The 17,945-nt window shown below is 37.1% G+C and overlaps 1 protein-coding gene across 1 annotated transcript in view; it reads right to left on the bottom strand.

Moving 5' to 3' along the window:
• Positions 1-5,781: 5,781 nt before the first annotated feature.
• The window catches only part of Tfap-2 (transcription factor AP-2), an 85,523-nt gene continuing 73,359 nt past the window's right edge, over positions 5,782-17,945 (bottom strand). The window contains exons 6-9 of the mRNA XM_076380535.1: positions 14,443-14,561; positions 7,085-7,226; positions 6,418-6,589; positions 5,782-5,919 (exon numbers count right to left, since the gene is read on the bottom strand). Of these exons, the coding sequence (XP_076236650.1) occupies positions 5,782-5,919; positions 6,418-6,589; positions 7,085-7,226; positions 14,443-14,561 (571 nt within the window). The remainder of the gene's footprint in view (positions 5,920-6,417; positions 6,590-7,084; positions 7,227-14,442; positions 14,562-17,945) is intronic.

The raw sequence follows: 17,945 nt of genomic DNA, 5'->3' as shown, positions 1-17,945 counted from the left end.
AGAAAATGTGTAATCTTACCCCTATTTCCTATAAAATCCTCAAGAATTCATTAGTTTATTAATAGTACATAAAAAATATTAATTGATACGTATTAAGTTTCTTTTTATTAATATCTTTCATTAATAAATTTATAATAAATAAATAATAATAGATGTATTTTATAACTAAAAGAAAGATCGCCACAGCATGATGACGCGTAATTTGAAAGGGCAAGAGGATCGTATCGAGCATAAGTTTGTAAATTACTTAGAAACAATATTCTTATTTATTTATCACACACCAATATACAAAAATGAACTGTATAATCAATATCAGAATATAATATACTACGAAAATTCAAATATATTTAATAAAGATATATCTGAGTATCTTACAAGATTAGAATGATGCATCAACGTGGAACAGAAAAATTCTCTACAACATTCTTTGTAGTTGGCACAGAAATTCTGGTAGAAAAACGTTCTTTTCTACGGCCGTTCTAAGGGTTATAAATAAGTAATTAATTTACGGGACCTTACGCCTAACGAGTCGCCTAAGTAGTCGTGAGTGAAAATAAGGGGTTTAAGGTTCATCCGTTTTACATTTGCCTAACTCATTTTTCTTCCTCTGTCTTTTCGTTTCCCTAACTTCGCGGTGTTGCTCTGAAACTCGATAAAGCTGTTTCCCCGTTTTCCCTTTCTTTCCTTTACCTTTTTCTCTTTAATTTCGCGTTACGACAAAAGCTGCGGTTAAAACGCAAGCGATGCCGAAGGGAGAGAATCGTGTTCGTCGCCAGAAGAATCTTTACTTAGACAGGACTTCCGGCGACGAGCCCAGCGCGGTTCATTCGAACTTCATCCAGCGTTCCACGCCAATTGGATACGTTTTCCACGCTCGATGCCCTAACCACCTCGCTTCTATGAAAAGAACATGGAATGATAATAGTAGTAATTTTTTTTTGCCCGTATTATCGGTTTATAATCCTTAGTAATATGTACGATTATATCACAAGAAAGATTCAAATACTCTGTACATAATATCCCGGAACGCGAGACGATCGATCAGGTTTCTTAATCTTACATTTACATACGCCTAAGATTTAATTACAAAGTTAGATATGTCTCAGGTTCACCCGGTATTGTACTTCAACGTAATTTCTCATGCTTCCCCCCTGCCCCGTTCTGTTTTCTCGGCGATCGAACACTCGAGGATCGAGACGTTCCTCTCGTTCTGTAACCCCTCATTCGAAACGGGAGCTCGAGGTGCGCCCTCTGAAACCCAAACGCGATTTCCGGTCTTCACTCGATTACGTTTCGTCGAGATACTCGCTTCTAATCGCACGCTCTTACGTTTCTAACTCGATAGCGCTTAATTGGCACATTTCAAATGGCAACTTTTGTATTGGCACGATTAACGATCACTTGGGAAATGATTCTTCTGGAGCTCATCGAGATTCGTCAACGACGATCGTACATCCACATTTTGTTCGTTTTTCCATCTCGAGAACGGAAATTGAAGAGTCGTTATACAGGGCGTCGGAGAACTTGTGGGACGTTTTTTCAGATCAGGGCATTTTTATAAATTTTGTTAACCTTTTTTAGTGCTAAGAATACCTTTTCTTATATTTTTCATCTGTAAACGATTTGAAGCGAAATTCCAGGTTATTGACAATATAATTTTAATATTTTACTAGTAATTAATATAGTACAGAAATTTTGTTACGACTGTTTGAAAGATATGCGAAATGAGTACGTTTTGTATCACTATGTATTTGTGTATGAAATTGCATGAAACATTTTTTTTATTTTATGAAAATGTTGAGCGGTACTCAAAGGATCAATGCATTTATTTAAATTTTAAAGGATTATTAAAGATTCCTCTATGTCTCTTTCATATTGAAACATAACACTGGTTTTGAAAGAATGTTCCACATTTCTTTTCCCACCCTGTATAAGGAAGAAATGATGGTCTCGTTGCGATTAATCGCCCAACTGTTCTTAATTAACGCTTTGATTAATAAAAATTGCTACCTTCGTTTTTATTCGTTGAACGACGTTGATGTCGATGACCGTTGCAACATATAATTATGGTAGTATGTACGATAGCCATAGTGTTAATTATTATAATATTATGCATTAAATCGGAGACAAACAGCCAATTAAAACGTGTATTCCAAACGTTTATACTTTCTTTGATTTGCTCGATTTATCATTCGCATTGCTGTATTACGCTGATTTTACGTTGGACATTATTCTCAAGCTATAATTCTACGTAAAAGATACGCTATTGCCTGATGAGAGTGTGAAATAGATAAAAATTACAGTGTTACACAGTGATAATTGAATTAAGAATCTTACCCTACATTGCGCAAAGTCCGCGGAAATATAGGCCAACTGTTATAAAAAATCAACGTATCATTTTGCAAGGAAAAATTTTAAGCTGAGGTTTTCTTCATGAAACGTGTATTTTCGGGAAAGTGGAGTGACCTCTAAAAATTAGAAAAGGGATTTATCATACACATTAAAATTGAAATATTTTTGAAAAAAGTAGCATACACATTTCATAGAAGTTTTTTTACACGTGTTAAAATTCTCAAATTAATAGTTTTGGAAGTTCAAGCTTAAACATTTGTCGCAGTTCTATAGAACTGTTTAGAATTGCTTAAAACATGATTTACTTTCAAGCATTTATGCAACGACGAAATATTCTGAAGAAAGAATCTTCTTTAAATACACCTATAGAAACCTGTATTTCCTGTTATTAAATCTAATTAACTGTACAAAATCATTGCAAAATCAGTATGATAGTAACTGCAAGGACGATAATTCGGCTATTCGCTTCAGATATTTTAAATTAAAAACTCCTCGGGTCCTAACGCGATAGATAATTCTAAATTAACATCTCTTTAGCCTCGGACGGCTGTTGCACGTTCTCACCGCACGAATGTCACCATTTCTTCATTTATCGTGACACTCTCTAGTATTGCATAAATTAGTAAAGGTCGATTTTTAATTCAATGCAAGGTTGTATCGCAAAGATGACAAGAAGTAAATAGTGACAGCGATGAACTACACGACTGAGTCCATAATTTAGTTTCTATAGACAAATTCGTTCAAAGATTGATTGTAAATCATAGTACAATCAGAAAGAAATAATTTTTCGCGTAAAATTACATTAAAAAGTTAGAAGATCGGTAAAGTCTTAGTCTCCTATTTATAAATATAGTAGACACAAAATAATACATTATGCAGAGGCAAGTATACATAGTCAGAGCACGGTCAAGATGGTCACTCAAGACCACTTGATGCAATTACCTTCACTATTTTTATGAGTATTTATCTTCAAAACAAGGAATATCTTCCGTTATAACATTTATACAACTTCATATGACAAATTGCAATAAATTACACGCTATTTTTCATAAAAAATGATCAACTCTGGTTTTTAAAGCAATAGAGAATAAATTCTTAAGTAATTCGATAAAAACATCCAGACAGCTGCAAGAAAGATGTAATGGAATGCATTTGTAAGAAAACCTATAATTTCAACAGCTGTGAGCCAGCAATGAATATTCAATAATTATTGTATAATTAATGTTTACAAGTAAACGCCATGAAACTGTTCTACAGTGGACTCAGTCGATCAAAGTTACTCGTTGAACGCTTGCGGAGCGGTAGGTACTCGCAGACGCTAAATTATAAATTGTACGCGGTACAGAGAGCAATATATCACCACGTTGACAATATTAATGTTTACATAACGTCGTTATAATCGACACGGCGCGTATGTCAGACGCTCGTTAATGAGCAAAGAATATAATGATGCTTGAGCAATATAAATAGTCGACCCAAAAATTATACGGTGAAATAAAGTTGTAAATTGCTTCTTCTTTGTTGTGCTACGTGTATGTACTTGTGTGCTCGCGTGTTCTCCAATTATCGATCGATTCGCGAGCTACCGAGTAATTTCTGTAACGCCATTTTGTTGCCCTTCAAGCTGTAAATCAACTTCTAATCTCTATCGCGTTCGTATATCATGGTTAAAGTGAAAAAGCGATTTCAGATTTACGAAATTTTCTGTTGCATTGCTATTCAGTTTTGAATTAAACGATCTTATCGTGGTGTAGTTTGGCACAAAGGGCGCAAGAATAATTGCAAGCATTAATTAACAATTGCACAAACGTTTCGACTATCACTATTCCTATCACAAACGAGAGTAGACGTATAGATAATCTCTGTTCAATTGCGAGTATGCACGAAAAGCTAAGGAAGGAAGACATAAATAGAACTTTACGCTCTATAGCGGTTTGATGATTACGAATTCATCATAACGATCCCGTCGAATCGATCGATACGTTTCCATTTTGAATCAGCACGATGCGTTGCAAAAACAGGCAGTGAGGGGATAAAGTTATTTCGTTATACGTAGTACGCGTTTATTGAAGGTACAATTGGTGGAAGAGATAGAGTGAAGTATAAAAATATGATGTTTCACTTTAAGGTAGTCTGCTACGAGGAAACTTGTAATTTCTAATCAGTGTTTGTAATAATTAGTTTTCTTCTGTAATGGGATTTACCACCCCATAGCGGATGATCTATTAAATAGTAATATTGAACAGTTTCACTGTTCCTCTAAAACGTTTCCATATAATACAATAGAATTATAAATAATAAGAAGATACACATATGTAAATGTACAGTGCTAGTAAAAAGAAGTTTAACATCAATATTTATTTGTACATGCAAATAATTTTAATTTTAAATTTTACATATCCACATTATGTCCACATAACAGTGAATGGATATAGTTCCTTCCTGTAACACTATATTTTTGCCACCATTTAGCTCGTTAACCTTTTTCGACTAACACTGTAGACAATTCTTCCAGCCAAGCAAGAACTAATAGGAACTAAATCATAGATCCAAGTTCAAATTTCCTCTCAAAGCATTTCGTTTCAATCCTTCGAATTCTTCCACCTTCAGTATCTAAAGCTATGTCTACACTAAGATAATAACGAGGAACTATCTATTGCTGTTCCATGTAGCCTGAAAACTCGTCGCCTAATGCCAAATATTTTTCTAATTTCTTCGTGTGTTTATTGCCAGCAACAAATGTCACCGCTTGTTGCCTGTACCAATTGGGAGCAGCAACATCCATTCCTCGGACCCTGTCGCTTCAGTAACATTCAGAAACAAAATGTTTCTATAAGTTGGTGTTCTTTGGAAACATTCTGAAACATGCAGCAACAAGAGGCGACAGAATATTCCTCGTTGCTGCCTCAGTGTAGACATAGTCTAAGTGACCCTACCTCACAGTATCTCTCCCAGCAATTGTACACAGGAGTAACACGCGTTTCCTCGAGTCAGGAGCATCGAAGTCTCCGAGGCGATACGTACCCTGACTGTCTTCCGCCAGACAAACGGGAAATAAGATACCTCGTGACCCACTGCCGGCCATTCTGACTCAGCCAGACATATATCGAGGTCCTCCCGACCCTCGTTCGACCTCACCGACAACTAACGACGATTGCACATCATTTCGTCACTTCCCGTCCATTTTGCCTATAAACACCGTCGACCAGCCAACCTCGGCGAACACGGACGTCCGCGCGTCGCCCTCGCGCTATTTCCAGCTCCTGGACGAGTGTGATGAGTTCGTTCTCTGGTGGCGCGGACATGCGTGTCGTTTCAGTGGTCCACCAAAAGCTGTTCGCGAACGGCGAGGCCCGCGATAGCTCAGTTGTACGGCCACGAGTGCCTGATTGAAGTGACCACGTTCGAGGTAGGCGGGTCATCTGGGCGTCACTTCTTCATGTCGTTCATCAGCGTGCCGTCCTTGCTCTTGTTCGTGTCGAGGCTCGACTGCTGACTACTTGTCACGCCGCTACCGTTGCCTGGGTACATCTTCTCGAGGTGATTCAGGGACTCGCTTAGGAACTTCTGCGAGGAAAAAATAGGATTTAATTGTGGGTGTTGTTCGGTTTAGTGGGAGAGATGTATTGTTCTTTCGTTGGGATTAGATTCTGAGGGGTTGTTGTTAGTAGGCTTGTGGAGTTGTACTGGAGGTTCAGTTGCTGAATAGTTCGAAGAGTGTCCAAATGTGTCTTGAATAAGAGATATAAAAGAGTAGAGTCTTGTTATTGGTTTCATGTAACTTGTGTCTGAGTATACTTCTAGGTTGTAAAAGAGTGGAGTGTTAGTATCAATTCTCTAGAGTTAAGTAAATCTACTTGCTGGACATTTTGGAGAATGTATCTTGAATCAGGGTTGTGAAATTGTAGGTCTTATTGTTAGTATTAGTTCTATATGATTAAGATTATTGTGAGTTCAATTTTTGCACATTTTCTTGAATGTGTCTTCAATTAGGATGTAAAGAGTAGAGTTTCATTATTGATTCTAGATAGTTAGGTGTACATTAATTAGATTTTTATAACGTACCTGTATTGCCGTGAGTGCGGCTACGATTGCAGGACTTCCGAATCCATGTGATATGAGAGAGAAATGTGTTAAATGTCTCTGTATACTTGGATCGAGGATGTGTTGTGGCCGTGTATTGCAAAGTGGCGATCTGTCTTGATTCAGAAGATCCATCAGCTCTTTGGTGATTTGTCTGAAAAAACACAGACCATGTTACTATCTCTTCTGGATTATTAAATCAAATCTCTTAGATACTAATATTCATTAATAATTTTGAAGAGAGAAAAGTATTATTTCGAACTATCTTAGAATTCAACGTAACATGCTCTTTATTATCTATGATATTAACAAGTTAGAAAACAGGATGACTATCTCATTTTCCAAAAGTTTTAACCACACTTTGCACTGTGATCTGAATTTTAAAGAAGCATAGTATTTTCAATCACATACTTCATCTAATTCACAGTACCTCCTTTTTTTAAATCATGCTCTATTAGGATTTCCATTAGGATTAATCTCATCTACAGCCTATATACAGTAGCCAAAGTATCGGAGAATATCAAAGCTCTCGATCACATTTTTTATTTTCTTAATCCAAAACCTTTCAACGCGTATCAACGAACAGGATCTTGATCATCCCGATAAATTTCGTTCCCCCATTGTTCACAGAGTGGAAATAAATTCTTACTTGGTGGCATGAAGAAGTTCTTTTCTCCTGTAGGAATCTTGCGGTTCACAATGCTGCCGGCTGAGGTATTCGGCAACTTGTTTCGCCGGGAATTCGGTTTCGCAAACATAGCCGAAGTCTCTGGCAAGGTGAATGGCTTCTCCTGAAAAAAGAAATAAAAATACTTGAGTATAGGAACGGGGTTACGCAATCCACGTATGGAAATGCATGGATTTTTTTGTGGGCTGTCTACGACCTAACGGAACTGGCCAGACTTCCTCGTTTTGAGGACCTCAAAAATTTAATTACCCATGGCGTATTGGAAATACATAGTTTTCCTAGACATATTCAAATACTTTATTCTTTAATTACTTAGTGTATCCTAGTTTTTGTATTTATTTGTCCTTCCTTTTGTTTCTTTTTCATTACCTACACAGGTCATACTATCTTTCACCAGGGTGAGTTCATAAATTAAGTGTTACAATTTAAAAAAATTGCTTGTTTTGAAATATTTTTAGTTATTTTTCATACATGTTTAAGAAGTGTTGCTATGAAAGACACAGTGGTTTACATCAATTTCAATATTATATTCTTGAAACTGAAAGCCAACCTAAAAACCTAATCATAAGTTAGTTTCAAATCCCACCTCTATTTCTTCAATTTTCACCTCTCAGAGAAATTCCAAAATCCTCCTCCCCCAAAACGAACGCACAGTAACCCATTCCGCGCGTGCCAGTTACAAGTCTGTTCTCCACTAAAGGAATGAACTAATTTACGATAATGAAACGGCATACGTGCTTTCTCTTCAGCACGTGGTCTATTTCTCCCCTTTCGGAACAATTCCCTCCCCACGTGGCTCACGTTCTTCCCCCTTGCTCGCTACTTGTCTTCGTCCCTTTCTCCCTCTCTCTTTTCCTGATGATGGCAGATAATTAGGTAACCACAAGCAGAGTCTCGTGCAAGATTTCCACCAGGCCTGTTGGGCGTTATTATCGACAAGAGAGCAAAACCACCCGCAGGCCTGCCGGGTTTCGCCTACGAGATAGAGGATGCAGGCTCGAAGCCACCTGCAGCTAACGAATTATCCAATTTTGTTGACTCGTTCTTCTGTTTCTATCTTTCCCTGAGGAGAGAGAAGCATGTAAAAGGATCGAGACGTCCATAGAATGTTAAACGTTTCTGTGTTTGGCAGAGTGTGTATACGTTGATTCAGAGTTATGGCTAAATAGAGGGTGGAAGGAGATAGATATTGAATTAAACGAGTTTTTGAATTTCAAGTGATACTGAGTAGATAATATTTTCGAAATGTAGAAAAGATATGTATGAATTTAGTTGACATAATCTTGTGATCTATTTACTTCTGCTCCTACACCCTAGGATTATCGAAAGTATACAAGAAGTTCTATAACAGGTGTCAGAACTTGTAAAAAGTGACTCTATATGTTAAAATAGGACGGAGATTAAGAATAACACAATTGCGTTTGAGGCTTTGTTTCAGAGTTATTAATTGTGTCTGACTTGGGACTTATTCTACTGACTTCACTGCGTCTGACCTGACTAGTTTACGTCAGCAGTAGAATAAGCCCTAAGTCAGACACATTCCACGCGAATTGTAGGTGTTTCCTCAATAATTAATAACTCTGAAACGAAGCCTCAAACGCAATTTTGTCATGCTTGATTTTGACACCTGCTGTCGAACACTTTATATACACAAGGCTTTAAATATAACTAGTATAAATATTTAATATCAAATGAGTTATGCATTAGCAAACTCAACCGAGACAGAAATAAGAAGACAGAATTTTAGTACCTTGGAAGTCTCGTTCTACATTTATTAGGTGCGATGGAATGTGTGTTTTACTGTGAAGAAAAGACTACCGTAAATAATTTAGATGCTTCGTTTTTTCACGTATTTTTATTTCGCGACAACGTCCTATTATATAGATAACGTGGTGGTTAAGAAAGTCTTTCGTTAAACGGTTTCGTTTTTGCGTTATCTCGCGGTTCCATTAAACTCGCCACGCAACACGCTTTTTTTAACGATTGCACACGTAATATCAGTTGTTCCCAGTGTGCCACATAAATCTTGAGCACCGCGCGTAATTATTGTTTAATGGTTGTGTTGCTAACATCGTTGTCGTCTAAGAATATTTTGCAACGAACGTTTCCATTCCAGTACCCATTAAAAATGACGTAGCGTAAATTGCATGAAAGTCTCATAATCGACGATCGTTTATATAATTTAATACAACTTGTTTGCGCTGTGTTTCGTCTTGCAATTTCGATTGCTATATATTTTTTTCTAATCGACACCTGAGAAACAATTACCACAAATTAATTTATTGCGATCAGGAAAAAATATTCAAACAGAAAATATTTAATTCTTTATCTATAATCAAAAAACTAAGAAACTAAAAGTTTTAATTAAGATCTTCGTAAAAATTCCAATTTTCCTAAAATTAAATAATTTAGAGTTTAATATTTCTGGATCCAAATGCATGCATTTTGTGTGCACATGCATTGCAATTTTGCAGTGTGTGTGACGGAGATACAAATTTTGTTAATGCTGATTAGAAGTTGGAAAATGTGCGATACGAAGGTTTTACATGCAAATTCCACCGAGTTCCGATATCGAAGCGCAACCGAAACGACCTGTTGCACCTTGCACGTGCATAGTGCAGTATCTTGCGCGTCCTGCGTTAACGATTAGATCGTCGATAGTCATTCCTGATGACACGTGTTTAAATTCAAGCCTATCTTCTCCTTTTACAACGTATGCATACTTGTAGGACAGCCTCTTAAGATTCGTGGTATAGATTTCAACGACAGAGGGGAGATTTTATGGGTTTTATCAGGTAGCGATCGCTCAAGGGAAAAATTGTTAATAAGTAAACAATTTGTAGTAATATACGCGCGTCACGATTAAAGTTTCTCAGCTTTATTATCGGGGGCATTGGTAATTTTGTAGTTGATGGCTTTGCGATTAGTCATAAATCATTTTATAGTTCCATTAAAAAGCAATTGAGATATGATTAAATGGAGGAGGGTAATGAATATTGATGGGGAACGTCTTTGAGGAGGCGGTCATCGTTAGTGTTTAATTTGTTATAAATTTTGATCGGTGTAACGTTGTGAATTTTCTGAAACATTAGGATGCTTGTTTATGTACTGCCTACTGTTCAGTCAGTTATTTAATTAACTACTATAAATATCTTAAAGATCTGCTCTAAGATTAGCTATAACCCTGAGTCATAGATAACTAGTTCACATTGAGATAACTCATCAGACTAGTAAGTACTAATATTTCACTCATACAATCAGCTCTTAATAACCATCCCGCTTCTACTCAGCGAACTTATATTGAATTTTAATTTTCTGCTCCGTCATCGTACTTTTTCTTAAATTCAAATCCTCGGATTGACAATAACGTCGGATCCAATTGGACTCAAGGCAACGGTGAATCAACATCGGAGCCATTTCGCGTAAGAAAATTGAATCGCTGGTAAAAAGCGTTTCCATCGACGTCCAACGACCGTTCGATCGACCATGAAAGCGTTGTTTCGATACGTAAGGAGGCTACCGATCGAAATGATAAACTATGATACAGACGTGGAGAGAGACAACTCAATGGAACCGAAGGAACGCCGCGATGCAGATGAGGGCCACAGATTGGTTGAAGGTGATTGCAGATGCAAGCCTGCAGATATTGGCACACGCGGCTATACGAGAACGAATCAGCAACGTGACTCGCGAATTAATCAGCAGCCTTTTTACTTTGACGACTTTAGTATGGTCATCGCTTGGCGTTTGATCGAAAAACCGATGCAACCGCTATTAAAGAGGCCGCGATTTAAAAGAACTACTTGCTCCGTCGTTTCGACGCCGCGACGTTCGCCGATGCCTGTACTTGGGTCCTGGAACTGTGATTGCGAGTGTCAAGACTGTGATAACCAGGGATTGATGCATTGCAGTCAGATTCGAAATTGAAGATGTTGATTTGGAATCTTGTCGGTGAAAAGAGTAATTTAACTCTAGTAATATGATAATAATAGATTGTTAAACAATTAATATGGTTTTTTGAGGGACTGAGGCAATTGAGGATCCTCTAAGTACAGAAGACAACATTTGGAGAGCGGTAATTGATAAGTACCTATACGAAAATATGACAAGAATAGCAAACATAATTTTACAATTTTTAGTAAACTCCTAGTGAGTAAATACTATTACATATTTTACAGAGTATTAATTACTCCATCATTAATAAATTATACAATACTAATAATATTACATTTTTCATGAACTAATATGTATATATTCTATTATTCCCTTTCTGATTAGCAATATTAATAAGAACAACATTTAATATTATACGACCTACGTAACATCTATTCTCCAATTTTTTCTTGAATAATCTTATCCAACTAGCATTGCGTTTCGATCCATGCGGTTGATCGCTTTGAATTTTTGTAATCGATTTATCGAACGATAAATGATATCGATCCAGTTCCATGGGGCTCTTACAACCAATAAAAAAAGTAACATGATCAATCTTCGAAACTGACCGCAAATGATTCCTGACTGTGTGTCTCTATAATGGAGGCCCAGCGAAGAATTTCGGGGAGATTCTCTTCCGTGTATCTCGAGACGACCACGTCGGGATAGCCGCGAATGTTCCTGCGGTTTCTCCGCTGTTGAAACCCTCTCGATTACAATCGATACGCAGAGTGTATGTAAACGATACATAATGTACACTGACAGCACGAGATTTATTCTTGTGTTATATCTCTACTCATATGATAGCGAATAGATTTGGCAACAATATTTTCTTTTTAAAATTACGGTTTCTTTTATTTAAAATACTAAGGATTAAATATAATGAATTATAATTAAACACTATCAGTCATAGAAGTTTAAGACACATGCAATTCTAAGTCTGTCTTGGGACTTATTCTACTGACTTCGCTGTACCTCACATGGCTAGCACTCTTCGCCAGTAGAATAAGTCTCAAGTCAGACATTAGAGGTTTCCTCAGCAACTAATAACTCTGAAACAAAGCCTTAAATGCAATTTCATTATTCTGGATTTACGTCCTATTTTGACATAGAGAATCATCTCTTAAAATTTCTAATATCTGTTTTCGAACACCCTGTATGTTTGTCGCCCAAAAAATTTCACAATCTCAAAAATACTCGCGAGTACGAAGTCGATGAAGAATATGCAGGCAGCACTGTCCATTCATCTATCTAGTAAAAATTCAAAGCCTACTCTTTCCTCGTGTCTCAAAAACTATGAGGGATTCTCTTGAAGGGAAGATCAGGATGCGCCAGGTGGATCTGAGCACAAAATGAACTTTCCTCGTGCGTAGAATCGAGGTTGCGTCATCGTGCGGCAACCAGACACGAATTTACGCATGAATCACGCGCTGGGTATACGTTTAATCGTACTCGGCCGAGGTATACCTGTATACACCTGGTGCGTTTGCGTCCTCCGTTCGAGAGGAGGTTCCCACACTTTCGCTGCACACTTCGCCAACTCTTTCAGCGACTATCGCACAAGAGTATGCAGGACACACGTGGATAGTTCAACTTATCGCTCGATTAATTTAGCTTCCAATTTTGGTCTTCGTTTTTTTGTCAAATGTAACTTAGAATATCATACAGAACGATTTTATGAAGTGGTAATAAATAAAGAGATAACGATAGGAATCGTAATGAGCGTTGTAGTTATCTGCAATAAGATTAAAACTAGAGCTTATTTTGCCTCTGATATTAGTTCAGGTATCAGTGACCTGTATTTGTTTCATTAAAGTATGTAAGGAGCAAATATTGCAACAAGAAAATTATTTAACTCTAGAGAAAGTAGAGTAAAACTTCCATTAATTAGGTCTCAATTCGCAGTTTCTCTTATTTAAGGTTACTATGATAATAAAATTCAATAGAGTATAACAGAACTTTGATTGACAGAAACTTGAGTTATGACTATGATTTAATACTAGTCTCCCAAAAATAATAAAATTTGATATCAGGAAGATGCCTCAGTTATGAGTCTTGTCTTAAACCGTTTAATCGAGACCTGAATAGGAAATTGTTCTTAGCCGAATGCATTGAATTCCCTTCTTCATAGCTAATCTACGAACTGCAAAAAGTAAAATCACGAATTGTAATTAACCAAACTCGTGGTACTAGAAGTCCCGATTATCATAGATCACTCACGTTCCCTAGCACATAATTAAACGTTATTCTCATCGAGACAGCTTCCATAGATGCATCGAGTTATACAAATAAGCAAAGGTAATGACGAATGCGATGGAGGAGTCTATATCCGTTACGTTTGCTCCTTCACGTATATTATGGGCACGTGTCTGTTAGGAGGTGAAAAAATCGAGTGAAATATACGCGACGGCTTTGGTTTGGACTATCCCCGAGATTAACTTCCGTCTTCGAAATGCCATCGAGGAATGGGCATTCTGAGCGTCGGATGAAACGAGTTTGAGAACCAGTATGTTGCGAGAGAGTTAATTAGAACGCTGCTGAACGGGATAGTCCAAGACTACTTGCTGGCCACTTAATAGAATTCGTTTTATGGTTTATGCATTATTAAGGAGCGACGCGATTCCCATCCCTGCTACGCGTAAGAAGATTGGATCGTGACAGTATATTAAACTGAATTAGAAATTTATTGTTGAATACTCTGGAACTTGTATTAATGATTTTTCTGATAGGGCGTCTGAGGGTTAAATTATGTTTCACCGTGGTCCACGGTGCCTGCTAATTATGGAATTGAATATTAAGTGTTAGAATCTTAATTCTGTGTTAATATTTTATGTATGAATAATTCTTAGTAATTTTAAGTAACGTTTTAAAAAAAAAAAAATCTTAGTTTTATGGTTGGTTAATTACTTCGATCACGATTAGCTTAGATATGTAACACGAGGATGATGAAAAACTATTTTTCTTGTATGTGTTTGCAATTTTGATGACTGTTTAATGACACTGCCACGTAATGGTATTTAACATTGATATTAGCATAAAATCATTGATGGGCTTGCCGTGACATTGCTTACGCAAATGTAAATTTTCTTTTTAATCTCCGGTATGTTAACCAGTTTTAGAAATTATGGTTGCATATTTAAGCCTGGCCGCGAATTTCTACTATTTTAATTGCTATCGTGACGAGAACGCAGGAAGCTTGTTGTAAATGGAGCTAAAGATAGAAGCGGTTAAAGTTCAAGTTAGAATTAAATTCAATCTTTACCGGTTTTTTTTTTCTCTTTACTTCAGTGATCATATAACTTCAGATTGACTAATTGACGACAAAAATGTGTATGCAACGATGATTATGAGGTTTCAAATTATTTATAAGTGCTTTTAATGCTTACCTTCCACTAATGACGTTAAGAGCGTGACATTGGCTGCCTTCCTTCTACCAGCTGGCAAATTCAAGCCAATTTTTTCCAACTTTTCCCTAAGCAGGCGTCCGCCGTTTTTGGATTTCGCTCTAAAAGACAGAAAAAAATAATCACATGAATTGGTCAATTTTATTCAACCCACTAATTAAATCTGATAAAAATGAAGTTCAATATGTCTAATATTTGCCTTCATTACTCACTGAAAGAGATTGAGAATTATACTTTAAAATTCTTCAGTTGACATGTATCGCAACTTTTTTAAATTCTTTTTTTAAAAAGATAAAAAGATCGACAATCTTTAGAATCATTCTACATATTTTCCCTAAGAATGTTTCAACATCTACAACACAGTAACAGAGCACAAAAAGTCATCATAGAATTTTTACAACAGCAACATGCACAGAGTTGCATAATCAAATTATTCACGCGTCTGACCGATTCATTCGAGCAAATGTTTTGTCTCTCGTCCTGTTCAAACGCATCCGACATTCTTCAAACAGAGGTTCGTCCCAGAACACAAGAATTTCGAAACGGAACCGCTCCATTAATCAACTTCGCCGCGAACTTTGAAAGAAGAAGAAAAAGAAATCAATGAACCTAGGGAAAGAGGGGAAAGGGAAGGGCGGGAGAGAGAGAGAGAGAGCAATGACAGAGAAACGAGAGAATTAGCATAATCCATGGCTACGCGTGTCATCCATCGACTATTGAGCAACTCGAGTTGCGAGTAAAGTCGATCGTGCAGTGAGATACTTTCAAACCGCGCATGCCTCGTAAGAAACTTAATTTTCTCGTGCAATGTTAATATCGAACACGGAAAAATGTTAATTAATATATTTTTTGTGCAATAAAAATGAAGACTAGAATCCTGTTGCTTGAACATTTCCCTTTTTGATGTGACATTTAAATGTCAGGATTTATGATGAATTAAAGTACTTAGGGTATGCGGAGTGAAATGAGGATGAGTTGAAGAAGACGTAGATGTCAGAGCTTGGGAAATTATATTCTTTATGTGTGTTTTGTTCTTAATATATTTAAGGTTCACTGAAAGTGTATCAATGTAAAAAAGTTAATATAATTTCGCAGAATTATTAAGAATGTCAAATAATAAAGAGTGAGCATGGTCTGATGGAAATATCCTTAGCAATTATCATGCAAATTAATCTGGTAAAGAACATACTAAGTAAGGCCCATGACCTCTTCAGTCTCCAAGGATCCAAGGGATCCAAGGATCTTAACCTTCTATCCTTGATCCATGTCTCATAATTTTTGTGTCTCTGTCTTTAATTTTTAATTCTTAAGCTTGTACCCCACTTCAAGGACTTTCTATCTTCTATTTTTATAGAAGATACCACTTTACTATCTCCAGTTTTCCAAAAATCTCTACTTTTACCGCTCCTTCCACCAAGACAGTTCGAAAGCCTCTACCCAAATACAATAATAATCGACATCTAACAAATTTCAAGAGTGATCAATCTCAATGCAAAAATGCTGACAACTTGATTCAAGAGACTTGACCCTCTACTCCTGACTCATGCTCCAAAAATTCCTCCTCCTACCCTTAACACTTAGCTTCTAACCTTTCACCCTTCTCCTAGTTCTTTTCAACTCTTCCACTTTCTAGTCCACTGTACTGTCTCCAGTCCTCCAAAAAGCCTGTGCCTTTACCGCTACTTCCACGAAGACAATTCGACAGCCTCTACCCGAGTATAATAATCGACGTCTGACCAATCCCAAAAGAGTGACCAATCTCAGCTTAAAGAGCGGTGGCAAGTTGAACAGGTTCTCAAGTACGCATCCTTTCGCGGACACGCCGTCGAGTGGTCGATAACGCTCGTTCTTAACACACCCTATTCATCCATCATTCGAGGACCAACGTAACGGTAACATACGCGTATCGCCCACCTTTGTTTGATCCTCTCGCAGCCGGTCTGTCCAGTAATCTTTCGCTTCGCTCGGCAATTAATACACTTTACCGCTACAACATTTTAATACACGTATCTGTCCCAGGATCTACGCTCCTGCGATGGCTCCTTTCCCGTGTCTCGCGGTCCTCGCAACGCGGCTACGCGACGCGTCGAACCCAGGACACGCTGCTTTTATTTATACCGCCTGTAATCCCTTCGATGTCGAGATATACTAGCGATACTGCCCGCTTGATTTAGAAGTGTGCCCTGCTTCGGGAATTCCTGCGGTAATTTGTGAACGTTCACGGTTCGGGGATCGGTTTCGCTCGGGGAAAGATAAACCTGTTGTGCCTGTTTCGGATCGGCTGAATCCCCTGCGCCTTGCCCTTTTGTCGATCAAACTTTGGGGAATATGTAAAATGGAATTGATGGAGATGTGTGCATCGAGATTTTTCATTTTTTTTAGAGGATCTTGTGGTAAACTGTTGATTTTTTAGAGGTTTGAAGATTCGAGTAGTTGTCCCTCTTTGAAATTCTGAGAAAATTAATTTTTTTTTTTTTTTTTTTAGGGAAATTGTGTTGCTTTTTTTAGTTTTAGTTGGTGTTAAAATTGATAGATTATTCTTAAAACATAAATCATTGACAGGTTTTGTGATAATACTGTTATAATCTTTTGGCGTTTCTGGCTTGATATAATTTATGAGGTGAAGTATGAAGACGAGAAGTATTTGAAAAATTTCTGTACTCAAAAATGGAAGCCGAAATGACTTTTTTATCGGCTATATATATATGTATTCAGATGAATAAGAAACTTTGAATCAGACAGGTAGAACGTCAAACTTGTCAGCGTTAAGAACCCTGCTAATTTACTTAATTTATGCACATACCCTAGCATATAACTGACATATAAATGTCAGAATGCTAAAAATTAGAAACCGATTCTTTTATCTGAGAAATCGTCATGTGTTCTTAAAAATCACGAATCACTATAAATTTGTATAATTTTCACTACAAATATGTGCAACCTAAAATACACAGAAGTGTCCAGAAACTGTACATTTAAATTTGAATCGTATACATTCTCATTTACATATTCTTTCCTCAATTTTTAAAAATAAACATATTTAAATTCCTTCTTTATATAGACACAACACTATATAAATTTCTATTTATAGTTCTGCATCTATCACAAAAATATACACCATTTCTTCTCCCCTAAATTTGCATGCAAATTGCATAAGGACTATCTCTCATTTTATTTCCAAGATTTGCACTCTTATACTGACAATACTTTTACATAACATTGTACAATAAATCCTTTCCTTCTCGTGCGTGTTCGACTCGAACTGAAGCTATAGCTAGAATTCGTGTCATAAGTATTCCCATATATTTATTATCGACTCTGTCACAGGGGCTCCTTTGAACGTGACGAGAGCAATCCTTCGCTCATTATCGAGTCTTGTGACGAGAAGCGTCCTCGCCTTCTTAAAAGCCGTGCAGTTCGTTCGCTCGCAAAGATTTCTACTCCTTCGCGCCCTTCGACTCGATCCCTCTGCCTGGATCCTACGA

This window comes from Calliopsis andreniformis, chromosome 6 (genome assembly GCF_051401765.1).
Source record: "Calliopsis andreniformis isolate RMS-2024a chromosome 6, iyCalAndr_principal, whole genome shotgun sequence".
In the NCBI taxonomy this organism is placed as follows: Eukaryota; Metazoa; Arthropoda; class Insecta; order Hymenoptera; family Andrenidae; genus Calliopsis; species Calliopsis andreniformis.
This window is presented reverse-complemented; position numbering and strand designations above follow the sequence as displayed.